A 25132-nucleotide genomic window follows, 5' to 3' on the forward strand; every position below is an offset into this window, starting at 1 on the left:
CTCCAACGTGATGCCAGTGCTGCTGGTCTGTGAACCACTGTTGAATAGCAAGGTTCTAGAAGAAGGTCTTATTTAGGCTTTTCATGTGGGAAATCTGGGCTTGCCTAGTATGGATATATATTTTTTATTCATATTCCACCCACCTAACTTTGAAGAAGAAAGATGCCTATTTCTTTTCCCCACAATTCCTTTCTTCCACTCCCTGCCCTATCCCTTCCTCCCCTTCTTGAACAGAGGCTGCTTAGCTTAGCAGTGGCAGGAGTCCCTCTGAGGATTTGATTTTTAAAAACCATTGAAGAGGTGTAAAGGACCCTGCTTGCTGAAAGGAAAAGGAAGAGTGACTGGGCCTCCCCCAGGTCATCCCTGTCCTGAGCAGGCACCTGGGAACAATTAACTGGCATAGTCTCCAGAGAATGACCCAGGTAAATATATGCTAAAGGAAGGAGAATTTGTACAAGTAGATATAAATCAGTATGTTGTCTTTGTTGTTGTTGTTACTATGTGTCACCAGACCTTTATATACCATGAGAAGGCAAACCATTATTAAAGAGAATTCGCTAGCCCTGGGTATTTATACTTAGAACATGAATACTATACCTCACTTTTTGGAACCACTTTTTTCTCTAGGTAAAGTCATGAAGCTGAGCCCCAAAGCAGAAGAAGTAGCTACGTTCTTTGCAAAAATGCTCGACCATGAATATACTACTAAGGAAATATTTAGGAAAAATTTCTTTAAAGACTGGAGAAAGGTACTGTAGCCTGTGTGTTAATATCCTAGTAGCTTGCAAAACAATCAAGTACGAAGTAATAAATTATTTTGCAAAACATTTCCTGATGTAAAATTTGAGTTTTATGGATTTTGCTGTATTTAAAGTTGTGCACTTTTTGTCTTCGTTTACTATATTATGTAGGGTTTCAGTCCAACAAGAATACTTGTATATCGGCCGGGCGCTGTGGCTCACGCCTGTAATCCCAGCACTTTGGGAAGCCAAGGCAGGTGGATCACAGGGTCAGGAGATTGAGACTATCCTGGCTAACATGGTGAAACCCTGTCTCTACTATAAAATAGAAAAATTAGCCGGGTGTGCTGGCGGGCGCTTGTAGTCCCAGCTGCTTGGGAGGCTGAGTCAGGAGAATGGTGTGAACCCGGGAGGCGGAGCTTGCAGTGAGCCGAGATTGTGCCACTGCATTCCAGCCTGGGTGACAGAGCCAGACTCCGTCTCAAAAAAAAAAGAATACTCGTATATCTTTGCTGTCGGCTGTCATGTGATGGCAGGTAGGGGGTTATGAGATTAGGCCAAACAGAAAACCTCAACTCTAGTTGTGCACAGGAAAGTTTGTCTCTGCAGGACTGCCCCATGTCTGCTGTTGCAAAGAGAAATGTTTTTTTTTTGTTTGTTTTTTGGTTTTTTGTTTTTGTTTTTGTTTTTTTGAGATGGAGTCTTGCTCATCACCCAGGCTGGAGTGCAGTGGCTCCGCCTCCCGGGTTCACGCCATTCTCCTGTCTCAGCCTCCTGAGTAGCTGGGACTACAGGTGCCTGCCAATGTGCCCGGCTAATTTTTTTGTATTTTTAGCAGAGATGGGGTTTCACCGTCTTAGCCAGGATGGTCTCGATCTCCTGACCTTGTGATCCACCCACCTCGGCCTCCCAAAGTGCTGGGATTACAGGCGTGAGCCACCGCGCCCAGCTGCAAAGAGAAATGTTAATCTGATGTCCCACCCCCTGTTCACTCCCTGTTAATTCTTGCTCATGTGTTCTAGGTACTTTCTACTCTTGAAACAACATATACTGTATTTGCCTAGGTGATTTTTTAAAATCTCATTATTCTCAATTTGGATAATGTGGACAGAGGCAGCAGTAAAGTTTGAACTAGGTCTGAAAAGCAAATTTAATAAATGAATAGAATAGGGGTAATGTTTCTTTTTTTTTTTTTTTTTTTTTTTTTTTTTGAGACGGAGTCTCGCTCTGTCGCCCGGGCTGGAGTGCAGTGGCCGGATCTCAGCTCACTGCAAGCTCCGCCTCCCGGGTTGACGCCATTCTCCTGCCTCAGCCTCCCGAGTAGCTGGGACTACAGGCGCCCGCCACCTCGCCCGGCTAGTTTTTGTATTTTTAGTAGAGACGGGGTTTCACCGTGTTCGCCAGGATGGTCTCGATCTCCTGACCTCGTGATCCACCCGTCTCGGCCTCCCAAAGTGCTGGGATTACAGGCTTGAGCCACCGCGCCCGGCCGAGGGGTAATGTTTCTAAGAGAGAATCAGTATGGGATTCCAAACTTGTATTCATACGCCTGGGGGCAGTGTGCCACGGAGTCTAAGAAACCACATAAGAGTTCATTTTTTTCCATGATAAGTCATTTTAAAACATTTTAATATTATTAAATACATATTTTATAATAAAGTAATACAACTGTGTTTTTTTGTTTTTTCAAAATTCATTAATTGAGATTGGCTGCTTCAAGAAACCTTTGACTGAAAAAATGGTGCTTGGGTATGTTCACAAAGAAACCCAAGGACTTACTAGTGTATTTTAGTTGTTTTTCTTTCATCTCCGTTTTCTTTTGACTAGGAAATGACTAATGAAGAGAAGAATATTATCACCAACCTAAGCAAATGTGATTTTACCCAGATGAGCCAGTATTTCAAAGCCCAGTCGGAAGCTCGGAAACAGATGAGCAAGGAAGAGAAACTGGTACAACAGAATTTATTAAACCTCTGGAGAATTTTGAAATCATGATTAGTTCATTTAGTTTTCTTCTTGGTTCTTAGGACACAACATTAACATCAGTAATTTCACATCATTCTGTGCTAAAGACTTAGAATTCTCAAAGTCTAAATTTTCTTAAAGGTTTTAGTTAGACTGAAAATTGTGAATGAGTACTTTGCTCAGTAGCTCTGTATAGGAACCCTGGTGCTTCAGTGACCTAAAAACCAGTCAGTAACTCCAGCCAATAATATAGTAATTAAGGATGGACAGACCTGTCCCACAGTGGCTACTGGATATTAAGGATTTAAGACAGATTAAGTCATACTGGCCATGTACCTTCCTGTTCTTTGATCTCTTTTACTATGGATGCAGTGCTCATCCATCTCCACCTTCCAGCCTTGGCCATCCTCATTACTGAAGAATCTTTCTGGTATCCAGCTGGGATGTCATTTTTCTTCTACAGGCTGCCTGTTTTTGTAAAAAAAAAAAAAAAAAAAAAAAAAAAACAAAGAAAAACAAAAGTTTATTGGAACCAGCTGCCCCTACTTTTCTACATATTATCTATGGCTGTGTTTATGCAACAATGACAGAGATGAGTAGTTGCAAAAGAGAGTAGTTGCAAAAGAGACTGTGTGGCACTCAAGCCTAAAATATTTTCTATCTAGAAAAAGTTGTCAGCCCCTAACTAAAGGAATCCAGGCTAGAATTTCATTTTTTCCAATCGGAAGTCCAAAAGTTAAGGATTTTAAGGAATTTTTTGCACTTCAAATTCCTGTAGTTTCAGTATTTTGAAGGACTTGCATGTTTATATAATTCAGGCCATTGTATTTATATAACTCATTGTTTCATGGTACTTATTTGGCCACTAGTTTAAAAATTAATGTGCTACTATAAGAATGTTAATTGCATCAGACTTTCTGTCTCAGGTAAATCTTATCCTCAATATTCCAAGTTAGTGAAATTTAGTATATTATTTACATCAGGGGCATTTTGAAACTTAAAAGATCACTTTGGAGCTTCGTTCTTAGAATACTGATCCAAAGATAGATTTTATAAACATCCCCTTGTCAGAGTCCCTGCAAGGACACCTGCTGCCAGCAAGGTCTGTTCCCACCCACAAGGCAGCAGGGCTTAGTTAAATTGAATCAGTAAGTATATAAAAAGAGTCAGTAGAGGGTAAGGAGGCTCAAAATCTTGCCCACCATACCCCACCTTTTTGGAGCAAGGATCATAGTATAGAGTATATAACCTGTATACCTACAAAAGAATTAGTGACAGATCTGTCTGGACTTTAAAACCTATGTTTTTAAGCTGTTTAACCGCTGTTTTAATTAAATGGCTCAAGCTATTCTTTTATGAGGCTCTATCAGAGATCCCTTTCCATTTCCTGTTTTGATAGTACTCAATAAAACAGTACGAATTTTTAAAGTACATTTAAAAACACCCAAACAACATTTATAAACATATATCCTTTAAGACACAGGAATCAGTTTTGAATCTAGTTGAAATCAGTCCTTATAGGCAGATGTTTTTGGGGAATTTTATGATATTTAAGTTTGAGAAAACCACTAGAGGTTTTCCTTTATTTGAATTCATTTTTTAGTCGTTTTCAGACTTTTCTCTATCTTGACCTAGTCTCCCACAAGAGATAAAAATGTATTAGTAGAGAACAGCAATCTGAATCTATTTTGAGTACTTTCTTGGCTGTCTTCCAGAAAATCAAAGAGGAGAATGAAAAATTACTGAAAGAATATGGCTTCTGTATTATGGATAACCACAAAGAGAGGATTGCTAACTTCAAGATAGAGCCTCCCGGGCTTTTCCGTGGCCGGGGCAACCACCCCAAGATGGGCATGCTGAAGAGACGAATCATGCCTGAGGATATAATCATCAACTGTAGCAAGTGAGCTCCCACTTCATCCTGTGGGCCAAAAAGGGGGTGGAGGGTGTCCTTTATTGTACTTGGGAATATTTCCCAGATTACACAGGACTGTTTGGGAAGGGAGATACTTAAGAGCAGGACAGTATTTCATGCATAGGTCTCCAGATGTTTTTGAGGTACAGTAGTCTCCCCTCATCCACAGGGGATATGTTCCATATCCCAGTGGATACCTGAAACTTCGACCCAATTGCTATCACTTGGAACACATTTCTGTTGATGTCTTCCACCCCCACATTTAAAGCCTTTTCCATCTTTATTAAGTACTTACCACATACAGTGGCTATAACTTTTGCAGTCTGAGGTGCAACAGCAAAACTAGCATGACTTTCTTTTTCCTTCTTCACAGTTTCACAGATGGAAGATTCATTTTTACCTTAGATCTCAGCAACTTCAGCATACAGTTTTTTTTATTAAGTCGATAATTTTCACCTTTTCATTTAAAACACTCTACACCTTCTCTTTGGTATATCCAAATTGCCAACATCAATACTTTCGCACTTTGGGGCCTTTATTAAGTAAAAGAAGGGTTATTTGAACACAAGCAATGTAAAACCATTATAGTCAACCTGATAACTAAGGCAGCACCTAGGTTACCCAGGCGCAAGTGACGTATACAGCATGGATATGTTGTATATATGGTTCACGTGTCCCAGGTGGGACTACAAGAGATTTCATCATGCTCCTCAGAATAATGTGCAATTTAAAACTTACGAAATGTTTATTTCTGAAATTTTGTATTAAATATTTTTGGATGACAGTTGACTGAGGGTAAGTAAAACTATGCATAAGATGGGACTACTATATTGACTGTTAAGAAGGAAACTTGGAAAAATATGCTCAGCAGATATGTCCACTTGGGGTCATGAAAGGTGAAATTATTCCTCACATCTCATTTCACTATCCTCTTGCTCTGTTATTTCCAGAGATGCCAAGGTTCCTTCTCCTCCTCCAGGACATAAGTGGAAAGAGGTTCGACATGATAACAAGGTTACTTGGCTGGTTTCCTGGACAGAGAACATCCAAGGTTCCATTAAATACATCATGCTTAACCCTAGTTCACGAATCAAGGTAAGTTAGGGGATAGTTGAGAGCTGCACTGGTTCATGGTGCTGATAATCTTTTTCTGTTGAAATGTAATGTTCTCGTCCTCCAGAATCACTTTGACAAATTAAAAACCCTTCCCGTTGACAGAAGGCAAGTACTTTCATAGTTAGCATTATGGTGATCTTCCTACAGTGCCTCCATTTTTTTTGGTCACATTGTAATCTTATTTATTTATTAATTCACAAATATTTACTGAAATCCCAATGTGCCACGCAGAGTATACATTTGGTGCTAGGAATTATGTTGGCAAACGACAGACGTAGGTCCCACCTTCACGTTGCTTAACGTCCAGTGGTCAGAATGTGTTGAAGTACGGTGGTTATATATTGGCCTCTGCAGATCTCTTCTACTTCCTCACCTCTCTTGGCTGTGAGAAGGGAATGTAATTTCTGTATAGCCTGAAACAAGTTGTAAAATCTAGTGTTTTACATACTTCTGGCTTCCTGCAGTCTCATCTGGGTAGGTTCACCAGGGCCAAATGAAATTACGTGTGTGAAAGCACATCATAAACTATGTTACACACCTGTGCATTGTTATTTATTGATAGTGTTATTGCAAGGAGATAACTGCCTTGGGGGGAATCAGTTCTCGTTTGCCAGATAGCTACGTATATCCAGCTTTAGAGAGTTCCACGAACTTCTTCCCTCCAACATACTATGAAATATAAACCTAATAGAGACAAAAGCACAGTCAAGGAATTAGTTCTATGTAGACTGTTAACTGTTTTATGTGCAGGAGACCTGGGACCTTTTTGAAGAGGTAACATTTAAAGGAAAATGTAAAAAAAATTTTTTTTTAAAGTAGTACCTGAATATCTGGCTGGCCTCACTATATGGCTTCCTCTCCTGCCTCTTCTTCTCTCAGAACTATCAAGCTCTTGCTCATCTCTGGATTTCAAAAGGCTGCTTTATTTTCTCTATTAGAAACACCCATTCTCCTATTCTTTCCAGGGATACAATCCTATTCATCCTGTAAATATCATCTTAAATGTTACCTCTTCAGAAAGGCCATCCCTGAATCCTAGAGGCTGGATCAGGTACCCTGGTATACTCTCAGATGGCACCCTGTACTTTTCCTTTGCAGCATTTACAGCAGTTTAAATCTACTGGTGTGATTTACATATAATGCCTGTAAGTCTTGCTGAAGTGAAGCTATGTTCAAGACAACTCCACTGTTCAAAGTCCTTTAAGGGCTCAGTCTCTTTCACATGGCATTTAAAGCTGGCTGCATTTAGCAGTGGATGTCACAGGAGAGCATGAAGAGACTGAAGATCTAAGTTACACTCTAAGAAGATCTAAGAGTTCCTAGCTATTGGATCTTGGGCAAGTTTTGGGGCCTTTTAAACTTAAAGGAAGCCACCAACCTGGGATTTAAAGAGGGAAATGACACCAGATTTGTATTTTGGAAACTCATTACATAATTGATCATTCTGACTGCTGCTTTGTGGAGACTGGATTGGACACAAACAAGAGGTAGAGAAATCAATGGGAGGCCGTTGCAGTACTCCAGGCAAGAAACGGTGATGACTTAAGACAAATGATGGCAATGGGGATGGAGAGAGGTGACAGATAAATAATGTATGCTGAGTACTTGTACAGGTAAGGATTGGAGTTAATTGTAGGAGCCTCTCTGAGGGCTGAGATCCTTGTTAGATAGGCCAGTGGAACACCTCAAGAGCAGAGAGCCAGCCAGTTTTATTCCAGACAATATCCAGCTAACTGCTATACACAATAGACATTTTTGCAAGTTTCTGGATGATGATTATGGTAGTGAACCTAAAAGTCACCCAGAGTTAGACTCTGAACCTTATACTCAGGACACAGTGCCTGACTTGAACTGCAGTGGGATCCCAATAGGAGTCATTAAAGGCCTGGAAAAGTGGTGCCATTAGGGGAAAAAGAAATGATTTCTTGAGCTTGCTCTCAGTTCTCTTTTTAGGCTGTCTTGTACTCTGCAGTATAGTGAGATCTTCAAAGGTTGGGGTTTGATAGTGCCTTGAATCATTTTTAACTTTATATTACCAGTGGAAGAAGCATTCTCTTTTTAGATTTTTTAAAAAATAGAAAGATACAAACATTATGAGTTTTATTTTTAGTGAAATATTGCAAACATACAGGAATAGATAATTATGTAATGAACACTTGTATGTCCACCATCTGGCTTTGTCACGTCTTAAAATTATGTTCTATGTGCTCAATTATTTCATTTCATAAAAAATACTCTGATAAACATAGCTGAAGCCACCTGTATACCATTCACTTCCTTCCCTGTAGATTACTATGAACTCGGTGTTTTTTATTCTCATATATATGTTTTGTATTTTTACAGTACATTTATGTGTCCATAAACAATATGTAATTTTACAATATGTAACATACTAGTAACATAGTAATTTAAAACTAAAACTTGTTTTTAGTTTACAGTATGTTGTAAACTTGTAAGCTAAAGACACATATATTGTACAACATATTGTAAACTAAAAACAGGTTTTAGTTTTAAATTAGGTATGTTACTGGGATCATTCTGCAACTTGTTTATTTCTCTCCAGCTTTGATTTTGAGGTTTTATTATCTTAACCTACACTTTTAATTAATCCATTTTACTTGTTACATGGTATTCTATTATATCATAAAAACTTATCTATTCTGTTGGTTTTTGTTGTTGGTCTTTTGAGACAGTGTCTCGCTCTGTCGCCCAGGCTGTAGTGCAGTGGTGTGATCTTGGCTCACTGTAACCTCTGCCTCCCGGATTCAAGTGTTTTTGGTGCCTCAGCCCCCCAAGTAGCTGGGATTATAGGCGTGTGCCACCACGCCCAACTAATTTTTGTATTTTTAGTAGAGACGGGATTCACCATGTTGGCCAGGCTGGTTTTGAACTGACCTCAAGTGATCTGCTCACCTCAGCCTCACAAAGTGCTGGGATTATAGGTGTAAGCCACCATACCCTGCCTCCATTCTCTTCTTAAGAGGTATTTAGAGTTGTTATACAGTCTCTTGCCCTTTAAACAGTGCTGGAAGAAACACGTTTCTTGTGTATATGGATGAAAATTTGTTTTACACATTAGATATTTCCAAATTGTTTTCTTATGTACTTCAATTTACATCATTACTCCCCTCCTCCCTCCCCTCTCGCCTCCACCCACAACAGTATTCCTCTTTTTCCATATCCTTGCTAATGTTTCTAAAGTTTTGCTTTTTACATTTGGGTCTTAGATCGACTAGAATGTATTTTTGCATATGGGAAGAAGTTGAAATCTAATATATTTTCCAAATGAGTAAACTGTTGTCACAGAACTATTTAGTTGTATTACCTCCTCTCTTGTATATAAGATATATCTACATATATGTCAGACTGTTTCTGGGCTCTCTGTCTTTAATTAGTGTGTCTGTTTCTGCATCAGTAGCATACTGTCCTAACTTCTGTAGCTTTATAAAGTCTATTGAGTAGGACAAGTTTGTTTCCTTCTTCAAAATTGCTTTGGCTATTCTTGGCCCTCTGCTGTTTCATATTAACTTTAAGATAAACTTTTCAAATTCTAATGAAAACTGTTGACAAACTTGTTAATTAACAAATTCTAATGAAAACTGTTGAGATTGTTATAGGAATTGCAATACATTTATAGATTAATGGGGAAAGCTACTGACAATATAATTGAGTTTCCAATTCAGGAACATGTTGTACCTCTCCATTAATTCATGTCTTTTGAATGTATCCACCAATATGGTTTTGTAATTTTCTTCATAAAGGTTTTACATTTAAAAAATTTTTATTTTTAAGTGACCTTATAGTTTTTATTGCCAATGTGAATGAGATTTTTTTCCATTACATTTCTGTTGGTTATTCCTGAAGTGGTTATGCTTATAATTTTGGGTGTTGATCTTGTATCTGGCAGCAGATACAAGAGGTGCTCAGAGTTGTTCAGGGTTGCTAAACTCTTAGTTCTAAAAGTGTCTGTCATTTGGGGTTTCTATGTAGATAATTATCTATAAAAACAGTTCATTTTCAGTTCATATATTTCATATTTAAGTTTTAATTTTTATTTTTAAACACAATTATCCATAAAATCCTAACCCTTTCCCTAGTCAACAGCAGTCACAGCCAAATGTTTTATTAATTTCTATACTCAGTGCTTCCTGTATCTCTTACCTTCTGGGGTTTCTTGTCTTGTTGAAATACACCCTTTAATGCTTCTTTAGTGAAGACCCAACAGTGGCACTCACTCACCTTTGTTTACCTGAAAATTTCTTTATTTTCATCTTAACTCATAGTCTGTCTTTTCTCCAATCAAGAAAGTGTCTTATCATTGATAGATTCTGGTTTCACTATGCTGTATCCAGGGATATATATGTATTTATAGATAGTCAGACTTTCAATCTGAGGACTAATGTACTTTATCCTACAGTATTACCAGTCATTATTTCTTCCATAGCTTCTAGACCATTCCTTCTATAGTTCTTTTTTAGAGTCCTATTAGATGAGTGTTGGCACTTTTCAATCTAGACATCTTTTTTAAACTATATTTTCACACCCTTTGTCTCTTTAGGTCTGATTTTTTAACTTTTAAGTTCAGGGGAATACTTCATTTTGAGTGAGTTGTAGCACTCACTTCCAATTCACTAATTCTGTTTCTAATTATATTTAATCTAAAATGTATTCCATCTATAATTTATTTCAATTACTACTTTTTGTTTTCAAAATTTCTAATTTTATATCTGATTTTGTTTCATTTTTGTTTTATAATTTCATGTTTTTAGATTTTGTATCTTTTTATGCATACTAAACATACTAAGTCTTTGTAAGATTGTTCTATAAAATGTTACATACCATGAATTCATGTGCTAATTACCGTTGGCAGTTTTTCTGAGCCATTTTCCTTGTGTCTTTTGAAATTTCTGTTTGTAAGCCCTTTTAACTGGGAGGTGTTTTTTGCTTATGTCTTATTCTTTTTTCTTCCCCTTCTTCTCCTTCTGTGTTCATTACTTTCTGTCTTGCAGGGAGTCTCCTAGGCCAACTCAGCCCAAGCTAATAAGGCCCCTGACTTCAGGTCCCCACTTCTTGCATGGAGCAAGAAGTGATCCTCCTGTCTCGGCCTCCCAAAGTGCTGGGTAGGTGTGAGCCACCACATCCAGCCTAGAGCACTTACGTTGCTACATATTTGGAGCAAACATAATTAAAGTATGACTTATTGTGACCCAGCAGTCAATAACAGATAACGGATAACGTTTTTATAGTAGAGTGCTGAAGGGTGGTAACTTGTGGTTTTACTTCATGGAGGGCTTTAGGTCGGCTATATGGGAGACTGCCATCACGACGCTTTTGTTCTACACAACTCTGCTCAGCCTCCAGAGATGTCTTCTATTCTAAGAGCCGTCTTTGCTTACTCTTGTGTCTATATTTTACTTACTTACTTCCCTCACATAATAGTGTATCATTCTATCCTATCTGTGCTCTATCAAGAAATGTAGCACAAGCATGATGTGAACTATGAATTTTCAACAATTTAAAAAATTGGAGCATTGAAGGGTAAAAAGCACAAAGTTGTAGAACAGCTGAAGTGTGATCTTTTTATGTATCCTGTCTTTGCCCCTTTTCTGGAAACTTGGATTGGCCTACTTGCAGTCATTGCCACAGTTACACTACTTCTAGCCTCAAAGGTCATTGAAAGGATTGGGATTTTTGAGAACTACAATAACACTCGCTGTAGGTACTGAAAAGTTGTCCCGAGCTCATTCATTTTATGTTCATCCCAGTTTGTTTTTGCTTTTCCTCCCAGGATTTCCATTACACAGACATCTTGCAAGTGTATTTCCATTCTCTTTCTCTCCCACTCTGTGCCTGGTGCCCATAGGATCTGAAATAGCATTGGAATGACAGCTAGCCTTCTGGAACCTGCAGTTTCAACCAAGGAAACTCTGATTCCAGATAACCCAGGAGTTTCTTGTCCTGCATAACCTAGGAATTTACAAAAAGGATGTTTATGGGTACTCACTGCTAAGTACAATCCACTGCTAAGTTTGGAAGCATTACCTGCTCTCACAACCGAGGGAAAGTAGCCCTTAGTAAAATTCAGGTTTTTCAAACCAGCCTTAACCTTACATACAGAATTTATCATCATGATTTTTCTTTCAAATGAAATACAGCAAACTTTAGGATCAATGTTGACATCATATTGTGTTCAATCCTGTTAAAATACTCTCGGTGCCAAATACACACTTCTGCCTTTTTTCTCTTTAGAGTCTAGAATTCTGTGGGGTTCCAAAGATATATGTGCCTACAACCTTTTTTATGTAACCACCTAGGGATTAAAGGGCTTAATGTGAAGGAAAATATCTTTACACTATTCATCTTGGAAAGCTCTCATTTTGGTGAGTTCTATTACAGAAAATAAGACACAAGCTCATTAAAAATATATACATATATATTCTGAGCCTGGCATCTTGGTATAAAATTCAAAACGTTTTAAATCTGTGTATTAATAAGACTAACATAGACCTAAGTGTGAAGACTAAAATATTAAAGCTTGTAGGTGATATCATGGTAGAATATGACCTTAGAGTAGATTCCTTAGGACAGAGGAACACCAACAAGAGAAACAATTGACTCAATGGACTTCATTAAAATTAAAAATTTATGTTCAGCAAAAGACACTGCTAAAATAAATACAGAATTTACAGACTAAAAGAAAATATTTGCAACATGTTTATCTGGCAAAGGGCTTATATCCAGACTATACAAAGAATTCCTATAGCTCCATAATAAAAAGACAGACATCCCCATAATAAAAAGAGCAAAAGACTTAAACATATGCTATACAAAAGAAGATAAAGGAATGGTTAATAAATAAGCAAATGAAAGAGTACTCGACATCACTAATTATCAGTGGAGTGAAGATCTAGCCACAGGGAGATACGAATTCCAGTTCTAGGTATTTTTACCTCAAGTGAAATAAAAACATATTTGTCCATGAAAAGACTTGTACAAGAATGTTCATAGCAGTGCTATATTCATAAGAGTGGAAACATCCCAGAATAGATAACACATTATGGTACAGTCATAGAATATACTATATTTATCAGCAGTTAAAGAAGGGAACTACTTATGTATTCAACAACATGGATGAATCTTAAAAACACGTTAAAGGCCAGGTGTGGTTGGTGCATGCCTGTAATCCAAGCACTTTGGGAGGCCAAGGCGGGTGGATCACTTCAGGTCAGGATTTCGAGACCAGCCTGGCCAACGTGGCGAAACCATGTCGCTACAAAAAAATACAGAAATTAGCCAGGGGTGGCGCACACCTGTAATCTCAGCTACTCAGGAGGCTGAGACATGGGAATTGCTTGAACCTGAGGGGCGGAGGTTGCACTGAGCCAAGATCGCACCACTGTACTCCAGCCTGGTGACAGAGCGAGATGCTATCTCAGAGAAAAAAGAAAAAGCGTTAAAAAGGCAGACAGAGGAGTCTATACTGTGATTCTATTTATATAATCTAGACTAGGCAAAACTAATCCATGATGATAGTAATCAGATTGAAGGATCAGTGGTTGCTTGATGGAGATTGCCCGAGAAGGGAAATAAAGAGCCATGTAAGAATACTGGTAAATGTCATCTTCCCTGATACAAACGTCTGAGAAAGTTACTAGAAAACAGGGTCCAGTTTGCCTTCTCACCCCCAACTTTGTAATCTTGAATCCAGATCCTGATTCCACCCAACCACTCTGCTGAATGGATAGCAGCTATATTAGAGACAATATAGTGGGCCTGCTAGTTTAAAAAAGTCACCCAAAGAATGTCATCTACAATCAGTTAAATTAGATTTTTACCCATTACTGAAGTGTGATTGAATTAGGGAAAGAGGAGAGGTGGTCAAAGGCAGCCTTCTCCAATGGATTCCTTGTCTTCTTGAGATGGTTTTGTGATACCTTGCCTGGAAGACCTATGTGGTTAGTTTATTTTCTAAAAGTAATCTAAGAAAGCTTGTTCAGGGCATTAAACACTGCAGGGACAAGCATGCTTCTTGGAGGCCAGCCATCTCCTGCTAGATCTAAGCGGGGTAGCTTCTGCCCCCACCTCCATCTCAGCTTATTTGAGAGAATCCTGGATCCTTTGTACAGGAGCCCAGCCAGCCTGTGAAGAAAAGTTGGTCTGGTAGTATCCTGTGAATGACTTATGGGTTGGGTTTTTCTAAATCTCATTTGCCTGACTCCTACCTTACATTCCAGTGGTGTGACTAAGGAACTGAGCAAACGTAACCCTAGGGGACTTTGAAACAGGCTTTGGTAGTCCGTGTGCATTAGAGTGAGGGGAAAGAGGCCACTTCTGAGCTGGGTACTCTACTGTTGAAGGTGAGCCTTTTGTGTCCAATTTTTCCATGCATGTGTAAGAACAGTTGTCATGGAGATTTTCTACTGACTTGTGCATGAGGACAGCTTGTATCTCACCTTTTCGTATTCACCCTGTTAAATGTCAAAATGTACTAAGACTTAGGTATTTTTTTCTGCGTCACCAACTACTAAATCACCAACCCATAATAGCAGGCAGTTACTGAGACTCCTGTTTTGTAGCCAAACAAGTACATACCAGTAGCACACATGATTGTGAGAGTGCTGACTCCTTAGCTTTACTGTTGTAAGCTTTTAATTTCTGAGTACTTTCAGGATCAAGAAGTGGACGACATTGTTGCTGTAGGTACCTCATGCTTATGCACACCCAGAAGGCTGGTTCTGCCCCCACCCCACTGCCCACCCCTTTTCTTTGATAGGGTCGTCCTCTATTACCCAGGCTGAAAGGCTGGTTATCTTCACCACAGGTCTTATGTCTCTAAGACCATGGGTCCACGTCATAGGAACCAGGCATGTGTGGGCAGAAATCACTACCACTTTCCTTTGTTGTGGGTGGGGAAATTAAGAGCAGAGATTCTTGGATTCTTAAATTCCTTCTCTATGTTTATGTCATGTAGTCTGTTTTATGCTGTTTTATGTAACCTCCTGCTTCTGGGATTTCTTGAAATTTTTCCCTTCTCACTTGTCATAATTGGCTCTTGCTTGTGAGTCTATTTTCATTCAGCTTGGTAGCAGAAATCTTCTTCACTATTGTTTAGACACAGTTTTCACACGGTTTTAATAACCCTTCATTGGCTTTAGAATCAACTTTTAACCCTTCCACCAAAAGCTCTTATTTTTTTTTCAAGGCTTCCCAGAAACATAGTTCCTCTCAGTCTCATCAAGAAATGTTTTGAAATGCAGAAGTTAGAAAATGGTGAATAAGTATGGTTGTTCCTGGAAGTCATTGTGTCCTTAGTAATTACATGTTGTAGTCTTTGGTTCTGCGTCTCTGACAGCTTCACCACACTGTAATTTAATGGAATTCACTTAGATTTAATGGAATTCAGTCCTAGTAGAAAACTGCTATTGGGTCGCAGAGTTGGCAGCAAGGCTGTGAAATTGATGTGGGAATGAGGGTGATTATGTGCTTTGTCTTGACAGAATTTAGTTTTTGGGACATCCCATGTGGGTTTTTCCCAGGAACATAAACATTTTACAGAATTAAAACTAGAAACTTTCTTCTGGGAAAGCCTCAGAAGTCAGTTGTGCTTGGCAGTGAGATGGGACAGTGTACATTCTTATCAGGTTAAATGTGCCAAACTCTCTCTTCAGTACTATTCTTTTTTACCTTTGCTTAAGGTCAAGTTCCTGCTCTTTTGTTCAAAGTGTTGCTTTGTCACCCATGCTGGAGTGCAGTGGCATGATCTCGGCTCACTGCAACCTCTGCCTCCTGCGTTCAAGCAGTTCTTGTGCCTTAACCTCCCGATTAGCTAGCCGGGATCATAGACTTGCATCACCTTGCCTGGCTATATTCAAAGTCTGCCTTTACTACACTGTCCCGAAGTAATCTACTTTTGGGTTTGGGTCTTTATAGGGTGAGAAGGACTGGCAGAAATACGAGACTGCTCGGCGGCTGAAAAAATGTGTGGACAAGATCCGGAACCAGTATCGAGAAGACTGGAAGTCCAAAGAGATGAAAGTCCGGCAGAGAGCTGTAGCCCTGTACTTCATCGACAAGGTGAGAGCATCTTCCCATCAGCATTGTCTAGTGTTGAGCTTAACAAGGGAGTTTCTGCTCTGCCCCAGGCCCTGTGCCACATACTGTATATCACAACTCAACACACATAGAAATATATTTGTGTGTATAACTGAATCAAAAGTTGCACAGAACAATGCTTAGCCTTACTGTGAGCAGTAGATTCTGATTTTTTTTTTACTTTATTTCATTCCTTTAGAAAGTTGGTTATAACTTATAAAATTGGTTAAATAAACCAGGCAGGTATCACCATTATATAGTTTTAAAGACCATGCTCTAGAGGAGATCAATTTCTTGGTACTCACAAGAAGAAAAAAAAGTTCATGTTTTTCCCCCAGTCTTGTGTTTTAACATAAGTTCAGACTTGTCTCAAAATGCACACTAGCCTTTTGAGTTTGATTGCCCAGAGTAGCAGCACTCCCTCATTTGCTGCCTTATTTATTTTTTTTGTTTTCTCCATCCCCATTTCAGAGGACAGAACAGACAGAAGAGGAGCTTGAATATTTAACATCCCTATAGATTTCATAGTGGGTGGGGGAGGAAGTAACACTGCAGAATCCAGAGTTTCCAGGCCATGCTGACTGACGCTGTGGCTTCAAACAGAATTGAGAGGCTTCTGTTTTGGATTCCCAGAAATTGTATAAGGGTCAAAAGGCCGGGCGTGGTGGCTCATGCCTGTAATCCCAGCATTTTGGGAGTCTGAGGCAGGTGGATCACGAGGTCAAGAGATTGAGACCATCCTGGCCAACGTGGTGAAACCCCATCTCTACTAAACATACAAAAAAAATTGGCCAGGCGTGGTGCTGGACACCTGTAGTCCCAGCTACTTGGGAGGCTGAGGCAGGAGTATCACTTGAACCAGAGAGGTGAAGGTTGCAGTGAGCCGAGATTGCGCCACTGCACTCCAGTCTGGCAACACAGCAAGAGTCTGTCTCATGCTCACCTTTTCTTTCTTTCCTGGGCAGCTTGCTTTGAGAGCAGGCAATGAAAAGGAGGAAGGAGAAACAGCGGACACTGTGGGTTGCTGCTCACTTCGTGTGGAGCACATCAATCTACACCCAGAGCTGGATGGTCAGGAATATGTGGTAGAGTTTGACTTCCTCGGGAAGGACTCCATCAGATACTATAACAAGGTCCCTGTTGAGAAACGAGTAAGTTAATGTAGCCTGTACTGTCTGGCTTGTTTTTCATTATTCAACAAGCATGGGTTGACTGCTTTTTTGTGTGCTCTGCACGTTGCTGGGCACCAGCAAAAGTGACTTGAGACGGGCATTGTGGCACATGCCTGTAGACCCAGCTACTCAGAAGGCTGAGACAGGAGAATCACTGGAGACCAAAAGTTTGAGGCTGTAGTGTGCTGTGATCACACGTATGAATAAGCACTGCACTCCAGCCTGGGCAAAATAGTGAGAGTGTGCCTCTCAAATTAAAATAAAAATAAATGACTTGAAAGAGGAGAGAGGTATTATTTGATATCTTGTGTACCTCCTTTTAGTCACTGTCCCGCCCTGTGCTACCTTCTGGTAGCAGTATTCAATTGAGTGGCCTTCTGTAGCAGTATTCTTTGGAGCATGCTGTAGAATAGGCCCTTACAGCAAATTCAGCATATGATTTAACTGTATCTTAGTATCCCCTGGTCATGTGGCACATTTGTCACTTTGCATCTTTGCTCAGCCTCTCTCCAGCTCCTGAGTGAAAGGTTAATCTGTTAGTCCCCAGATCTCTGAGCCCATCACTGAAGAGGGTGCTACAGATCCATAGTCCCAGTCTAATCTTTTCCATAGTATTGGGCTTGAACCAGAGACATATAGCGTGCAGGATCCTAATAATCCAGCCCACCAGCAGTCCTCTTCTTATAAGGACACTATAATCAGTAATTAGGCTTTGCTGGCTGTGGAAGTACTCTGTATGAGAGACTAAAAAGATTTGATAATTAAATGTAATACCTGACCTCAGATTGGATTCTGTACTGGTGAGATAAAGGGTATCATCAGGTAAACTGAGAAAATTGGATTGTGGACAGTAGATTGTATCAATGTAAATTTTTGAAGCTGATAAATACTGTGTAAATGTAAGGGAATATCTATTTTTAGAACATATACACTGAAATGTTGGGGACCATATTGTAAGTAAGTACTTATAAATGTACTTTAGGACCATATGATAAGTAAGTGCTTATAAATGGCTCAGAACAAATAATTATGTATATATATCTGTAAATATACACATGGAGAGAGTGAGCATACATGCACACTGTGCAAATGATGAATGGGGTGAAATGTAAACAAACAGTGAATCTCAGTGATGGATGTATGCATCTTCCTTGTGCCTTTTTCTTTGCAAGTTTCTTTAAGTTTGGGATTATTTCTAAAGTTAGGATTTTTTCAAAGAGTAATAATTAGGATTCACTTATGTCTTCCAGGTTTTTAAGAACCTACAACTATTTATGGAGAACAAGCAGCCTGAGGATGATCTTTTTGATAGACTCAATGTGAGTAGACAAAGCACACTATGTTGAAGGGAGTCCCAGCCAAAGCCTTACAGTACGTAAAGGGGAGGGTTGCTGGCAGACGACTTGGGCTCTCCCTTTAGCCTGGCCTGCTCTGTGGCATCCCGTACACGCTGTCTTCCTCCCTCTGAGCCCACAGTGAATCTGCAGTCAAAAGAAGACACATCTGCTGCAGAACAACTGCTAAAGCACTCAGGGTGGGGGTAGACAAGCCCTACCTTTTATCCTTCCCTGCTCCTGCAGCACTTTCACTTCACTGGATGCCCAGCCACCCCTGCTGGAGAGCCAAAACATATCCTTGATATCTTAATAGGGAAGGACAAATTTGCTTTATTGGTCTGTTAAGCCCACCAGCCTGGGCCAGGCTTGGTGGCTTACGCCTGTCACCCCAGCACTTTGGGAGGTCAAATAGGGCAGATCCCTTGAGGTCAGGAGTTTGAGACCAGCCTGGGCAACATGGCAAAACCATTATCCAGGCATGGTAGTCCACACCTGTAGTCCCAGCTACTTAAGAGCCTCAGGGGGATTGCATGAGCCTGGGAGGTGGAGGCTGCAGTGAACCAAGATTGCACCACTGCACTCCAGGCTGGGTGTCAGAGTGAGACCCTGTCATACACACACAAAAAGATTGAAATACTTCATAGAGAGGCGTCATGTAACCCTGTATTCTGGAATTCTTTTCCTCTTTCCCTAAATTCCCACTTGTAGGGCAATAAACCGACAAGATTGTGACTGCACTGGCATAAATTACTCCTAGGACTGCCAGAAGGAGCAGGTAGTACAGCTTTGACCTAAATCTCTGTTGCTTTGTCTCCTCCAGACTGGTATTCTGAATAAGCATCTTCAGGATCTCATGGAGGGCTTGACAGCCAAGGTATTCCGTACATACAACGCCTCCATCACGCTACAGCAGCAGCTAAAAGAACTCACAGCCCGTAAGTATTGCTTGGCCAGACAGGGCCCACACCCCTACTAATGGTATCCGGTGTCCTTGCTTAGCTAAGTCTTAGAGTCAGTTCTACTTTTTTTTTTTTTTTTTTTTTTTTTTTGAGACGGAGTCTCGCTCTGTCACCCAGGCTGGAGTGTAGTGGCCGGATCTCAGCTCACTGCAAGCTCCGCCTCCCGGGTTTACGCCATTCTCCTGCCTCAGCCTCCCGAGTAGCTGGGACTACAGGCGCCTGCCACCTCGCCCGGCTAGTTTTTTGTATTTTTAGTAGAGATGGGGTTTCACCGTGTTAGCCAGGATGGTCTCAATCTCCTGACCTCGTGATCCGCCCATCTCGGCCTCCCAAAGTGCTGGGATTACAGGCTTGAGCCACCGTGCCTGGCCTCAGTTCTACCTTTTTTCCCTACTTGTGGTCACTTTTTCACTTTAGACCTCTAGTAGCCAGCTAATGCTATGCTTAGTTGTATAAACATAGGATCAGTGCTGTTTCCCCCTTCCCACCCCCAGCTTCAAGATTAATTTCATGGAATGCTGACAGCTTTTCACCTGCTATGAAAATGGCTGCATTTGTGTTTTATACGTATATTACTTAAAAGCCCACAGAGTGAAGACAGTGCTGTGATGTTGTTAAATTGGAGAGAGTAAAGTTGTCATGGTTACCAGAAGAATACAGGAACAAGTCCTTCCCCTGAAGTTTCTGTCATTTTTGTCCCCCATAAGAGAGTAGATACTTTCTATAGCTGATTTTTAGAATATCATCACCAAGATCCATGGGCTTTTTTTTCCTGGAGCCCAGTCACTATTGAATTTCCACTGCCCTCTGTAAATACATCAAATGGCCTTAAAATACGAACCAGAAAAGCCAGAGGTAGGTATGTTGAGGGTCAGTATTTTAAGGTGGTATAAAGAATGCTACACTATACAAATAAAAACAATTTTTTTGGATGGCATTTATAATTTTTCTTTTTAAATAAGATACTACCAGGCCAGGTACAGTGGCTCACACCTGTAATCCCAGCACTTGGGTAGCCAAGGCAGGAGAATCACTTGAACCCAGGTTCTAGACCAGCCTGGGCTACATAGTGAGACCTCATCTCTACAAAAATTTCTAAAAATTAGGCAGGTATGGCGGTGTGCACCTGTAGTCCCAGCTGCCTGGGAGGCTGAGCCCAGGAGTTTAGGGCTGTAATGAGCTATGACCATACCACCGTACTCCAGCCTAGGTGACAGAGTGAGACCCTATCTCTGAAATAATAATAACCATAATACTACTACCACCTGTGGCTTAAAACTTTTAAACTTTTAATGTCCCTTCAATTCCTCATTCTGTTCTGGCTATGTTGGGTGGAGAGGTGGGGAGGTAGGGAGTGGCCAGCATAGAACTTAGGAATATGGGCAACATATTAATGATATTATGTATTATGTATTAATGATATAATAGTAATATGATATTACTATTACCATAGTAATATCAGCAGCACCTATGATGAGCATATGGGTGGGAGGAAGCAAGGAGATGAAGGGTCCCTAGTCAAGTTCCCTGAGTAAAAAGAAAGATGTAGATTTTATTATATTACCTAGACTCAGAGTTCCTCTTGTGATGGGAATTTACCCAGACCAAGCTTACATATAAACTTACTACTATCATTTTCTTAAGACTATTGACTCAATTTTGACCTTAGTCCTTGGGGGCAACTTGAATTAATCATCTGAGTAAGATAAGGGCCAGCAGAATCATGGGGACGAGGCACTGGGGGAAGACATACTGTGTGTTCACTTGTGGCGTGCAAACTGACCCTCCTGCTACCATGTTCCTTTCTTTACAGCGGATGAGAACATCCCAGCGAAGATCCTTTCTTATAACCGTGCTAATCGAGCTGTTGCAATTCTTTGTAACCATCAGAGGGCACCACCAAAAACTTTTGAGAAGTCTATGATGAACTTACAATCTAAGGTATCTTGGATAAAATGAAGGAAACTGTGTCTGCTGTGGGCAGATCATCTGCAAATGAGAGGATTTGGGGCTGGGATATCAGCAGGCCAGTTCTGGGTCTGTTGTAGAAGGTCTATGCTAAAGATAAACAAATGGAAATATGATAGTAGTTAATCTCTAATCAAGATACTGAATATCAGAGTACCCATTGTTCAAGAAATCTTCCTTCTACAGATAGAAGTTCTATACTGGCCACTCCCTATTTTGAAAAACTAACTTTGGTGTACATTCTAATTGCTAATTACTGTCCTTATTGTACATGAGGAAAGTGGATTTAAAGAGAATCTTCATAATTCCTTGCCACAGCTCAGAAATACAGCCATTTCCAAATTAGATTGTTTCAAATTGAAAAGATGATGAAACAATTATATATTTAAAGTCTTTCCAATCCTAACATAGCTATTTTTATTTTTACGCATTCCACATGAATCATATTTTTATATAGTTCATCATCAAACATCTGTTGAATACTGGCCATGTGCCAGACAAGTTGCTGCCCTAGACGGAAAGACTGGTGTGCAAATAGGTGCTATTCCTTGTCCCTGAGCCTCTTTCCTCCTTCTGACTCCACCTGGTACTGAGCTTTTAAACCATAAGGCACTTAACATTTGATGATGAACATTTTTGTGTTAGCAATGACTTCATAACTAATTCATCCTAACGTGGTGGTCCGCAGTGAGAATTTTCAGATATTTCATTATAGAACAGATATACAGGGTTAAAAAGGAAACAAATTATATTGAAATACAGTTATCAAAATACATTTTAAAGTCCAATACAGTAATAGATGTGCTCCCTTATTAAGGTCTTGGGGTGGCTGTAGTAAATTTCAAGGTAGTAATTAATATATATCAATGATACTTTAAGATTTCTGCAGCAATTCAAATATGAAATGAAAATGTCTAACATCTATTGATGATAAAGTCATATGTGCTGCTGCTATTATATTACTATGGTTTGTTCCCCATATTCATAACTGAAGAAGAAATGCTAAATTTCAGCTAGAGGCTGGGTGCAGTGGCTCACACCTGTAATCTCAGCATTTTGGGAGGTTGAGGTGGGAGGACCACTTGAGCTGAGTAATTCAAGACCAACCCGGGCAACAGAGTGAGACCCTGTCTCTATTAAAAATTTAAAATTAAATATAAATAAATTTCAAAAAGAGGTTATTGAAATTATAGATGTAATTTTTTTCTCATCCAAGTTTATGGAATTCTATACTTGTATAACTGGAGTTTAAGAACTACTACTATGGAATGAGACTGCATTTTAAGGCTCAGAATGTTTTCCATTTGTTGAGATTTCCTTAAGATAAGTACCCGTGAGTAATACAGCTGGTTCAAAAGGTACACACAACCTATAATTTATGCTACAGATGCCATCTGGCTTTCTTGAAGAGATGTGCACGTCCACAGTGAATGAATATACATCCATAGACCTCTTGAGTCCTTGGATCATGTGATTGGCAGGCAAAGAACTCTATAGATGGCCCATCCTAGCAGCTCACATTTGCTGCCACTCTGTTAAATGCTGGTCATCTGGAATTGTTTATTCTCCTCATGTTATCATTCCAAGCCAGAAATAAAAGCATGAATATTCAGGTGCTGTTTACCTAATTCAGGAAAACCCCTCCCAGGAGTATGAGGAGGTCTTTTGTTGCTCTCACTCTGGAACCACTGTTTGGGCAGCCCAGGCTGCCTGCCAGACGAGCCCTCCAAGCCCAGGATTCCTCTCCTGTGTGCCCACAAAGCAAACACACGCCCCTGTTTGCCAAGTGAATCAATGGAGTCTTTGATGCTTTGAGAGAATTTGACATAGCCTGCCACTTTAGCATTCACAGAAATGGTTAAAAGATTGTGGTTTGCTACATTTCTATCCTAAAAAGAATCTGGCTAGTGGTGTCTGTGATGCTTTTGTATATAGAATCAGTCCCTCAGTTTGGCTTTGGACAACATAGATATTGGAAGTAAGCCATTCATAGTAAAACATATTTAGTGATTCTCTCACAATGGTGGCCTCTGTTTCCAGTCTTGGGCTGTGTGTATCTAACAAACAATTCTGGGCTCAGTGAGCAGCCCAGTGTGTGTCAGACATGTTATTTACTCTGTGGAGGTTGTCTTAACCTCACAGATCAGCTAGATGATCATAGATATGGGGTTCTCCTGCCCTCAGAGCAGCGTGAGCTCACTGACAGGGGCTCTAGCTCCATGTTGTTATCCACTGCTGTCTCTAAGCAGGAATCTAAGAACTTTCACCAGTGGTGCTTCAAGGATTCTAAGCAAGAAAGGCTGAAACTACCCTTGTCTCTTCCCTTATACAGATTCCATGAGATTTCACTTGGGAAAAAAAGCTCCACAGCTGAAAGTGTTTTCACATCCATTGAGTGACAACTAAGGTCCTTCCCACCTCAGACCTCTCCCCTTTTTATTTTATTTATTTATTTATTTATTGAGACGGAGTCTTGCTCTGTCACCCAGGCTGGAGTGCAGTGGCGTGATCTTGGCTCACTGTAAGCTCCACCTCCCAGGTTCACGCCATTCTCCTGCCTCAGCCTCCCGAGTAGCTGGGACTACAGGTGCCCGCCACCATGCCTGGCTAATTTTTTGTATTTTTAGTAGAGACGAGGTTTCACCATGTTAGCCAGGATGGTCTCGATCTCCTGACCTTGTGATCCACCCGGTTCGGCCTCCCAAAGTGCTAGGATTACAGGCATAAGTCACCACGCCCGGTGACCTCTCTCCTTTTAAAAACAGAATGCCAAAGCTAGGCCCTGCCATGTCCTGGTTTGGGACAGATTGGCTGAGCTGTTTGGCTTCCTGGGTGTCTTTTAATTGCCAGTTTGTAGCCCCTTGAGTACTCTCTTCAGTGCATCCATTTTCCTTGAGAAGCTGTCATCGCCTTCCCAGAGTACTGGTGGGATCTGAGGAACGAGCTGGGCTTGCCCAGTAGATGCAAGTATCCTGCCTCAGCTTCCTAAAGAGTAGCTCCTACAGTGTTCTTGGAATGAAAGCTAAAAACTGGCACAGGATCTATTTGATAAACAGCTGTCATTTGTAGCCGTTCTCCCAGATGTCTGACAGCAGAGTGTTCTCTGTTGGAAAGATCAGCACCCAGATTCCCAGCCCCAGCGGGTTCCTTTCCCTGAGCCCCTAGGTTACTGCGCTATAGAACCCTTGTTTCTTGCAAGATCACTGAAGAACAAATAGTTGAATTCAGTAGTCCTTGTGCGTCTTCTCCCTGCCTTCATGAAGCCACCCTTGGTGTTTTTATCTGACAAACCACTGACAGAGACAGCTTGGTCCAGATAACATCTAGGTTTCACCTTGTCTTGAGGGAGCCATTTTTCCTCTACAACTCATAACCTTACCACTATTATTTCCCCTAGATTGATGCCAAGAAGGAACAGCTAGCAGATGCCCGGAGAGACCTGAAAAGTGCTAAGGCTGATGCCAAGGTCATGAAGGATGCAAAGACCAAGAAGTACGTACCTGGTATTGTAAAAGTTGGGGCGGGTGGAGAAAAGTGTGTGCAGCATCTGTCAGAGGTCCTGGGGCCCTGGCTTTTCTATGGTTTCTGAGGGATGTCTTTTGGAAATCTCTGTACTAGGGCTTTTATTGACTCAAAGTGGCAGCATGGGTACAGTGTGCTCTTGTTTAGAGCCCAGGCCTGGTTCTTGAGGACTCTGCTATTCTTCTAGGGTAGTAGAGTCAAAGAAGAAGGCTGTGCAGAGACTGGAGGAACAGTTGATGAAGCTAGAAGTTCAAGCCACAGACCGAGAGGAAAATAAACAGATTGCCTTGGGAACCTCCAAACTCAATTATCTGGACCCTAGGATCACAGTGGCTTGGTAAGTGTT

The 25132-nt window shown here is 40.5% G+C and overlaps 1 protein-coding gene and 1 long non-coding RNA gene across 2 annotated transcripts in view; one reads left to right on the top strand and one right to left on the bottom strand.

Annotated features, from left to right (window-relative positions):
* The window catches only part of TOP1 (DNA topoisomerase I), a 96656-nt gene that overhangs the window by 69208 nt on the left and 2316 nt on the right, over positions 1-25132 (top strand). Inside the window, exons 10-20 of the mRNA XM_010375951.1 lie at positions 628-749; positions 2568-2690; positions 4421-4608; positions 5571-5715; positions 15667-15810; positions 16794-16979; positions 18251-18319; positions 19158-19272; positions 21110-21237; positions 24662-24756; positions 24974-25123. Coding sequence (XP_010374253.1) covers positions 628-749; positions 2568-2690; positions 4421-4608; positions 5571-5715; positions 15667-15810; positions 16794-16979; positions 18251-18319; positions 19158-19272; positions 21110-21237; positions 24662-24756; positions 24974-25123 — 1465 coding nt within the window. The remainder of the gene's footprint in view (positions 1-627; positions 750-2567; positions 2691-4420; positions 4609-5570; positions 5716-15666; positions 15811-16793; positions 16980-18250; positions 18320-19157; positions 19273-21109; positions 21238-24661; positions 24757-24973; positions 25124-25132) is intronic.
* The window catches only part of LOC104672219, a 37298-nt gene continuing 14514 nt past the window's right edge, over positions 2349-25132 (bottom strand). Inside the window, exons 5-7 of the long non-coding RNA XR_749368.2 lie at positions 5534-5651; positions 5021-5153; positions 2349-3173 (exon numbers count right to left, since the gene is read on the bottom strand). This is a non-coding gene — a long non-coding RNA (uncharacterized LOC104672219). The remainder of the gene's footprint in view (positions 3174-5020; positions 5154-5533; positions 5652-25132) is intronic.

This window comes from Rhinopithecus roxellana, chromosome 13 (genome assembly GCF_007565055.1).
Source record: "Rhinopithecus roxellana isolate Shanxi Qingling chromosome 13, ASM756505v1, whole genome shotgun sequence".
Lineage (NCBI taxonomy): Eukaryota > Metazoa > Chordata > Mammalia > Primates > Cercopithecidae > Rhinopithecus > Rhinopithecus roxellana.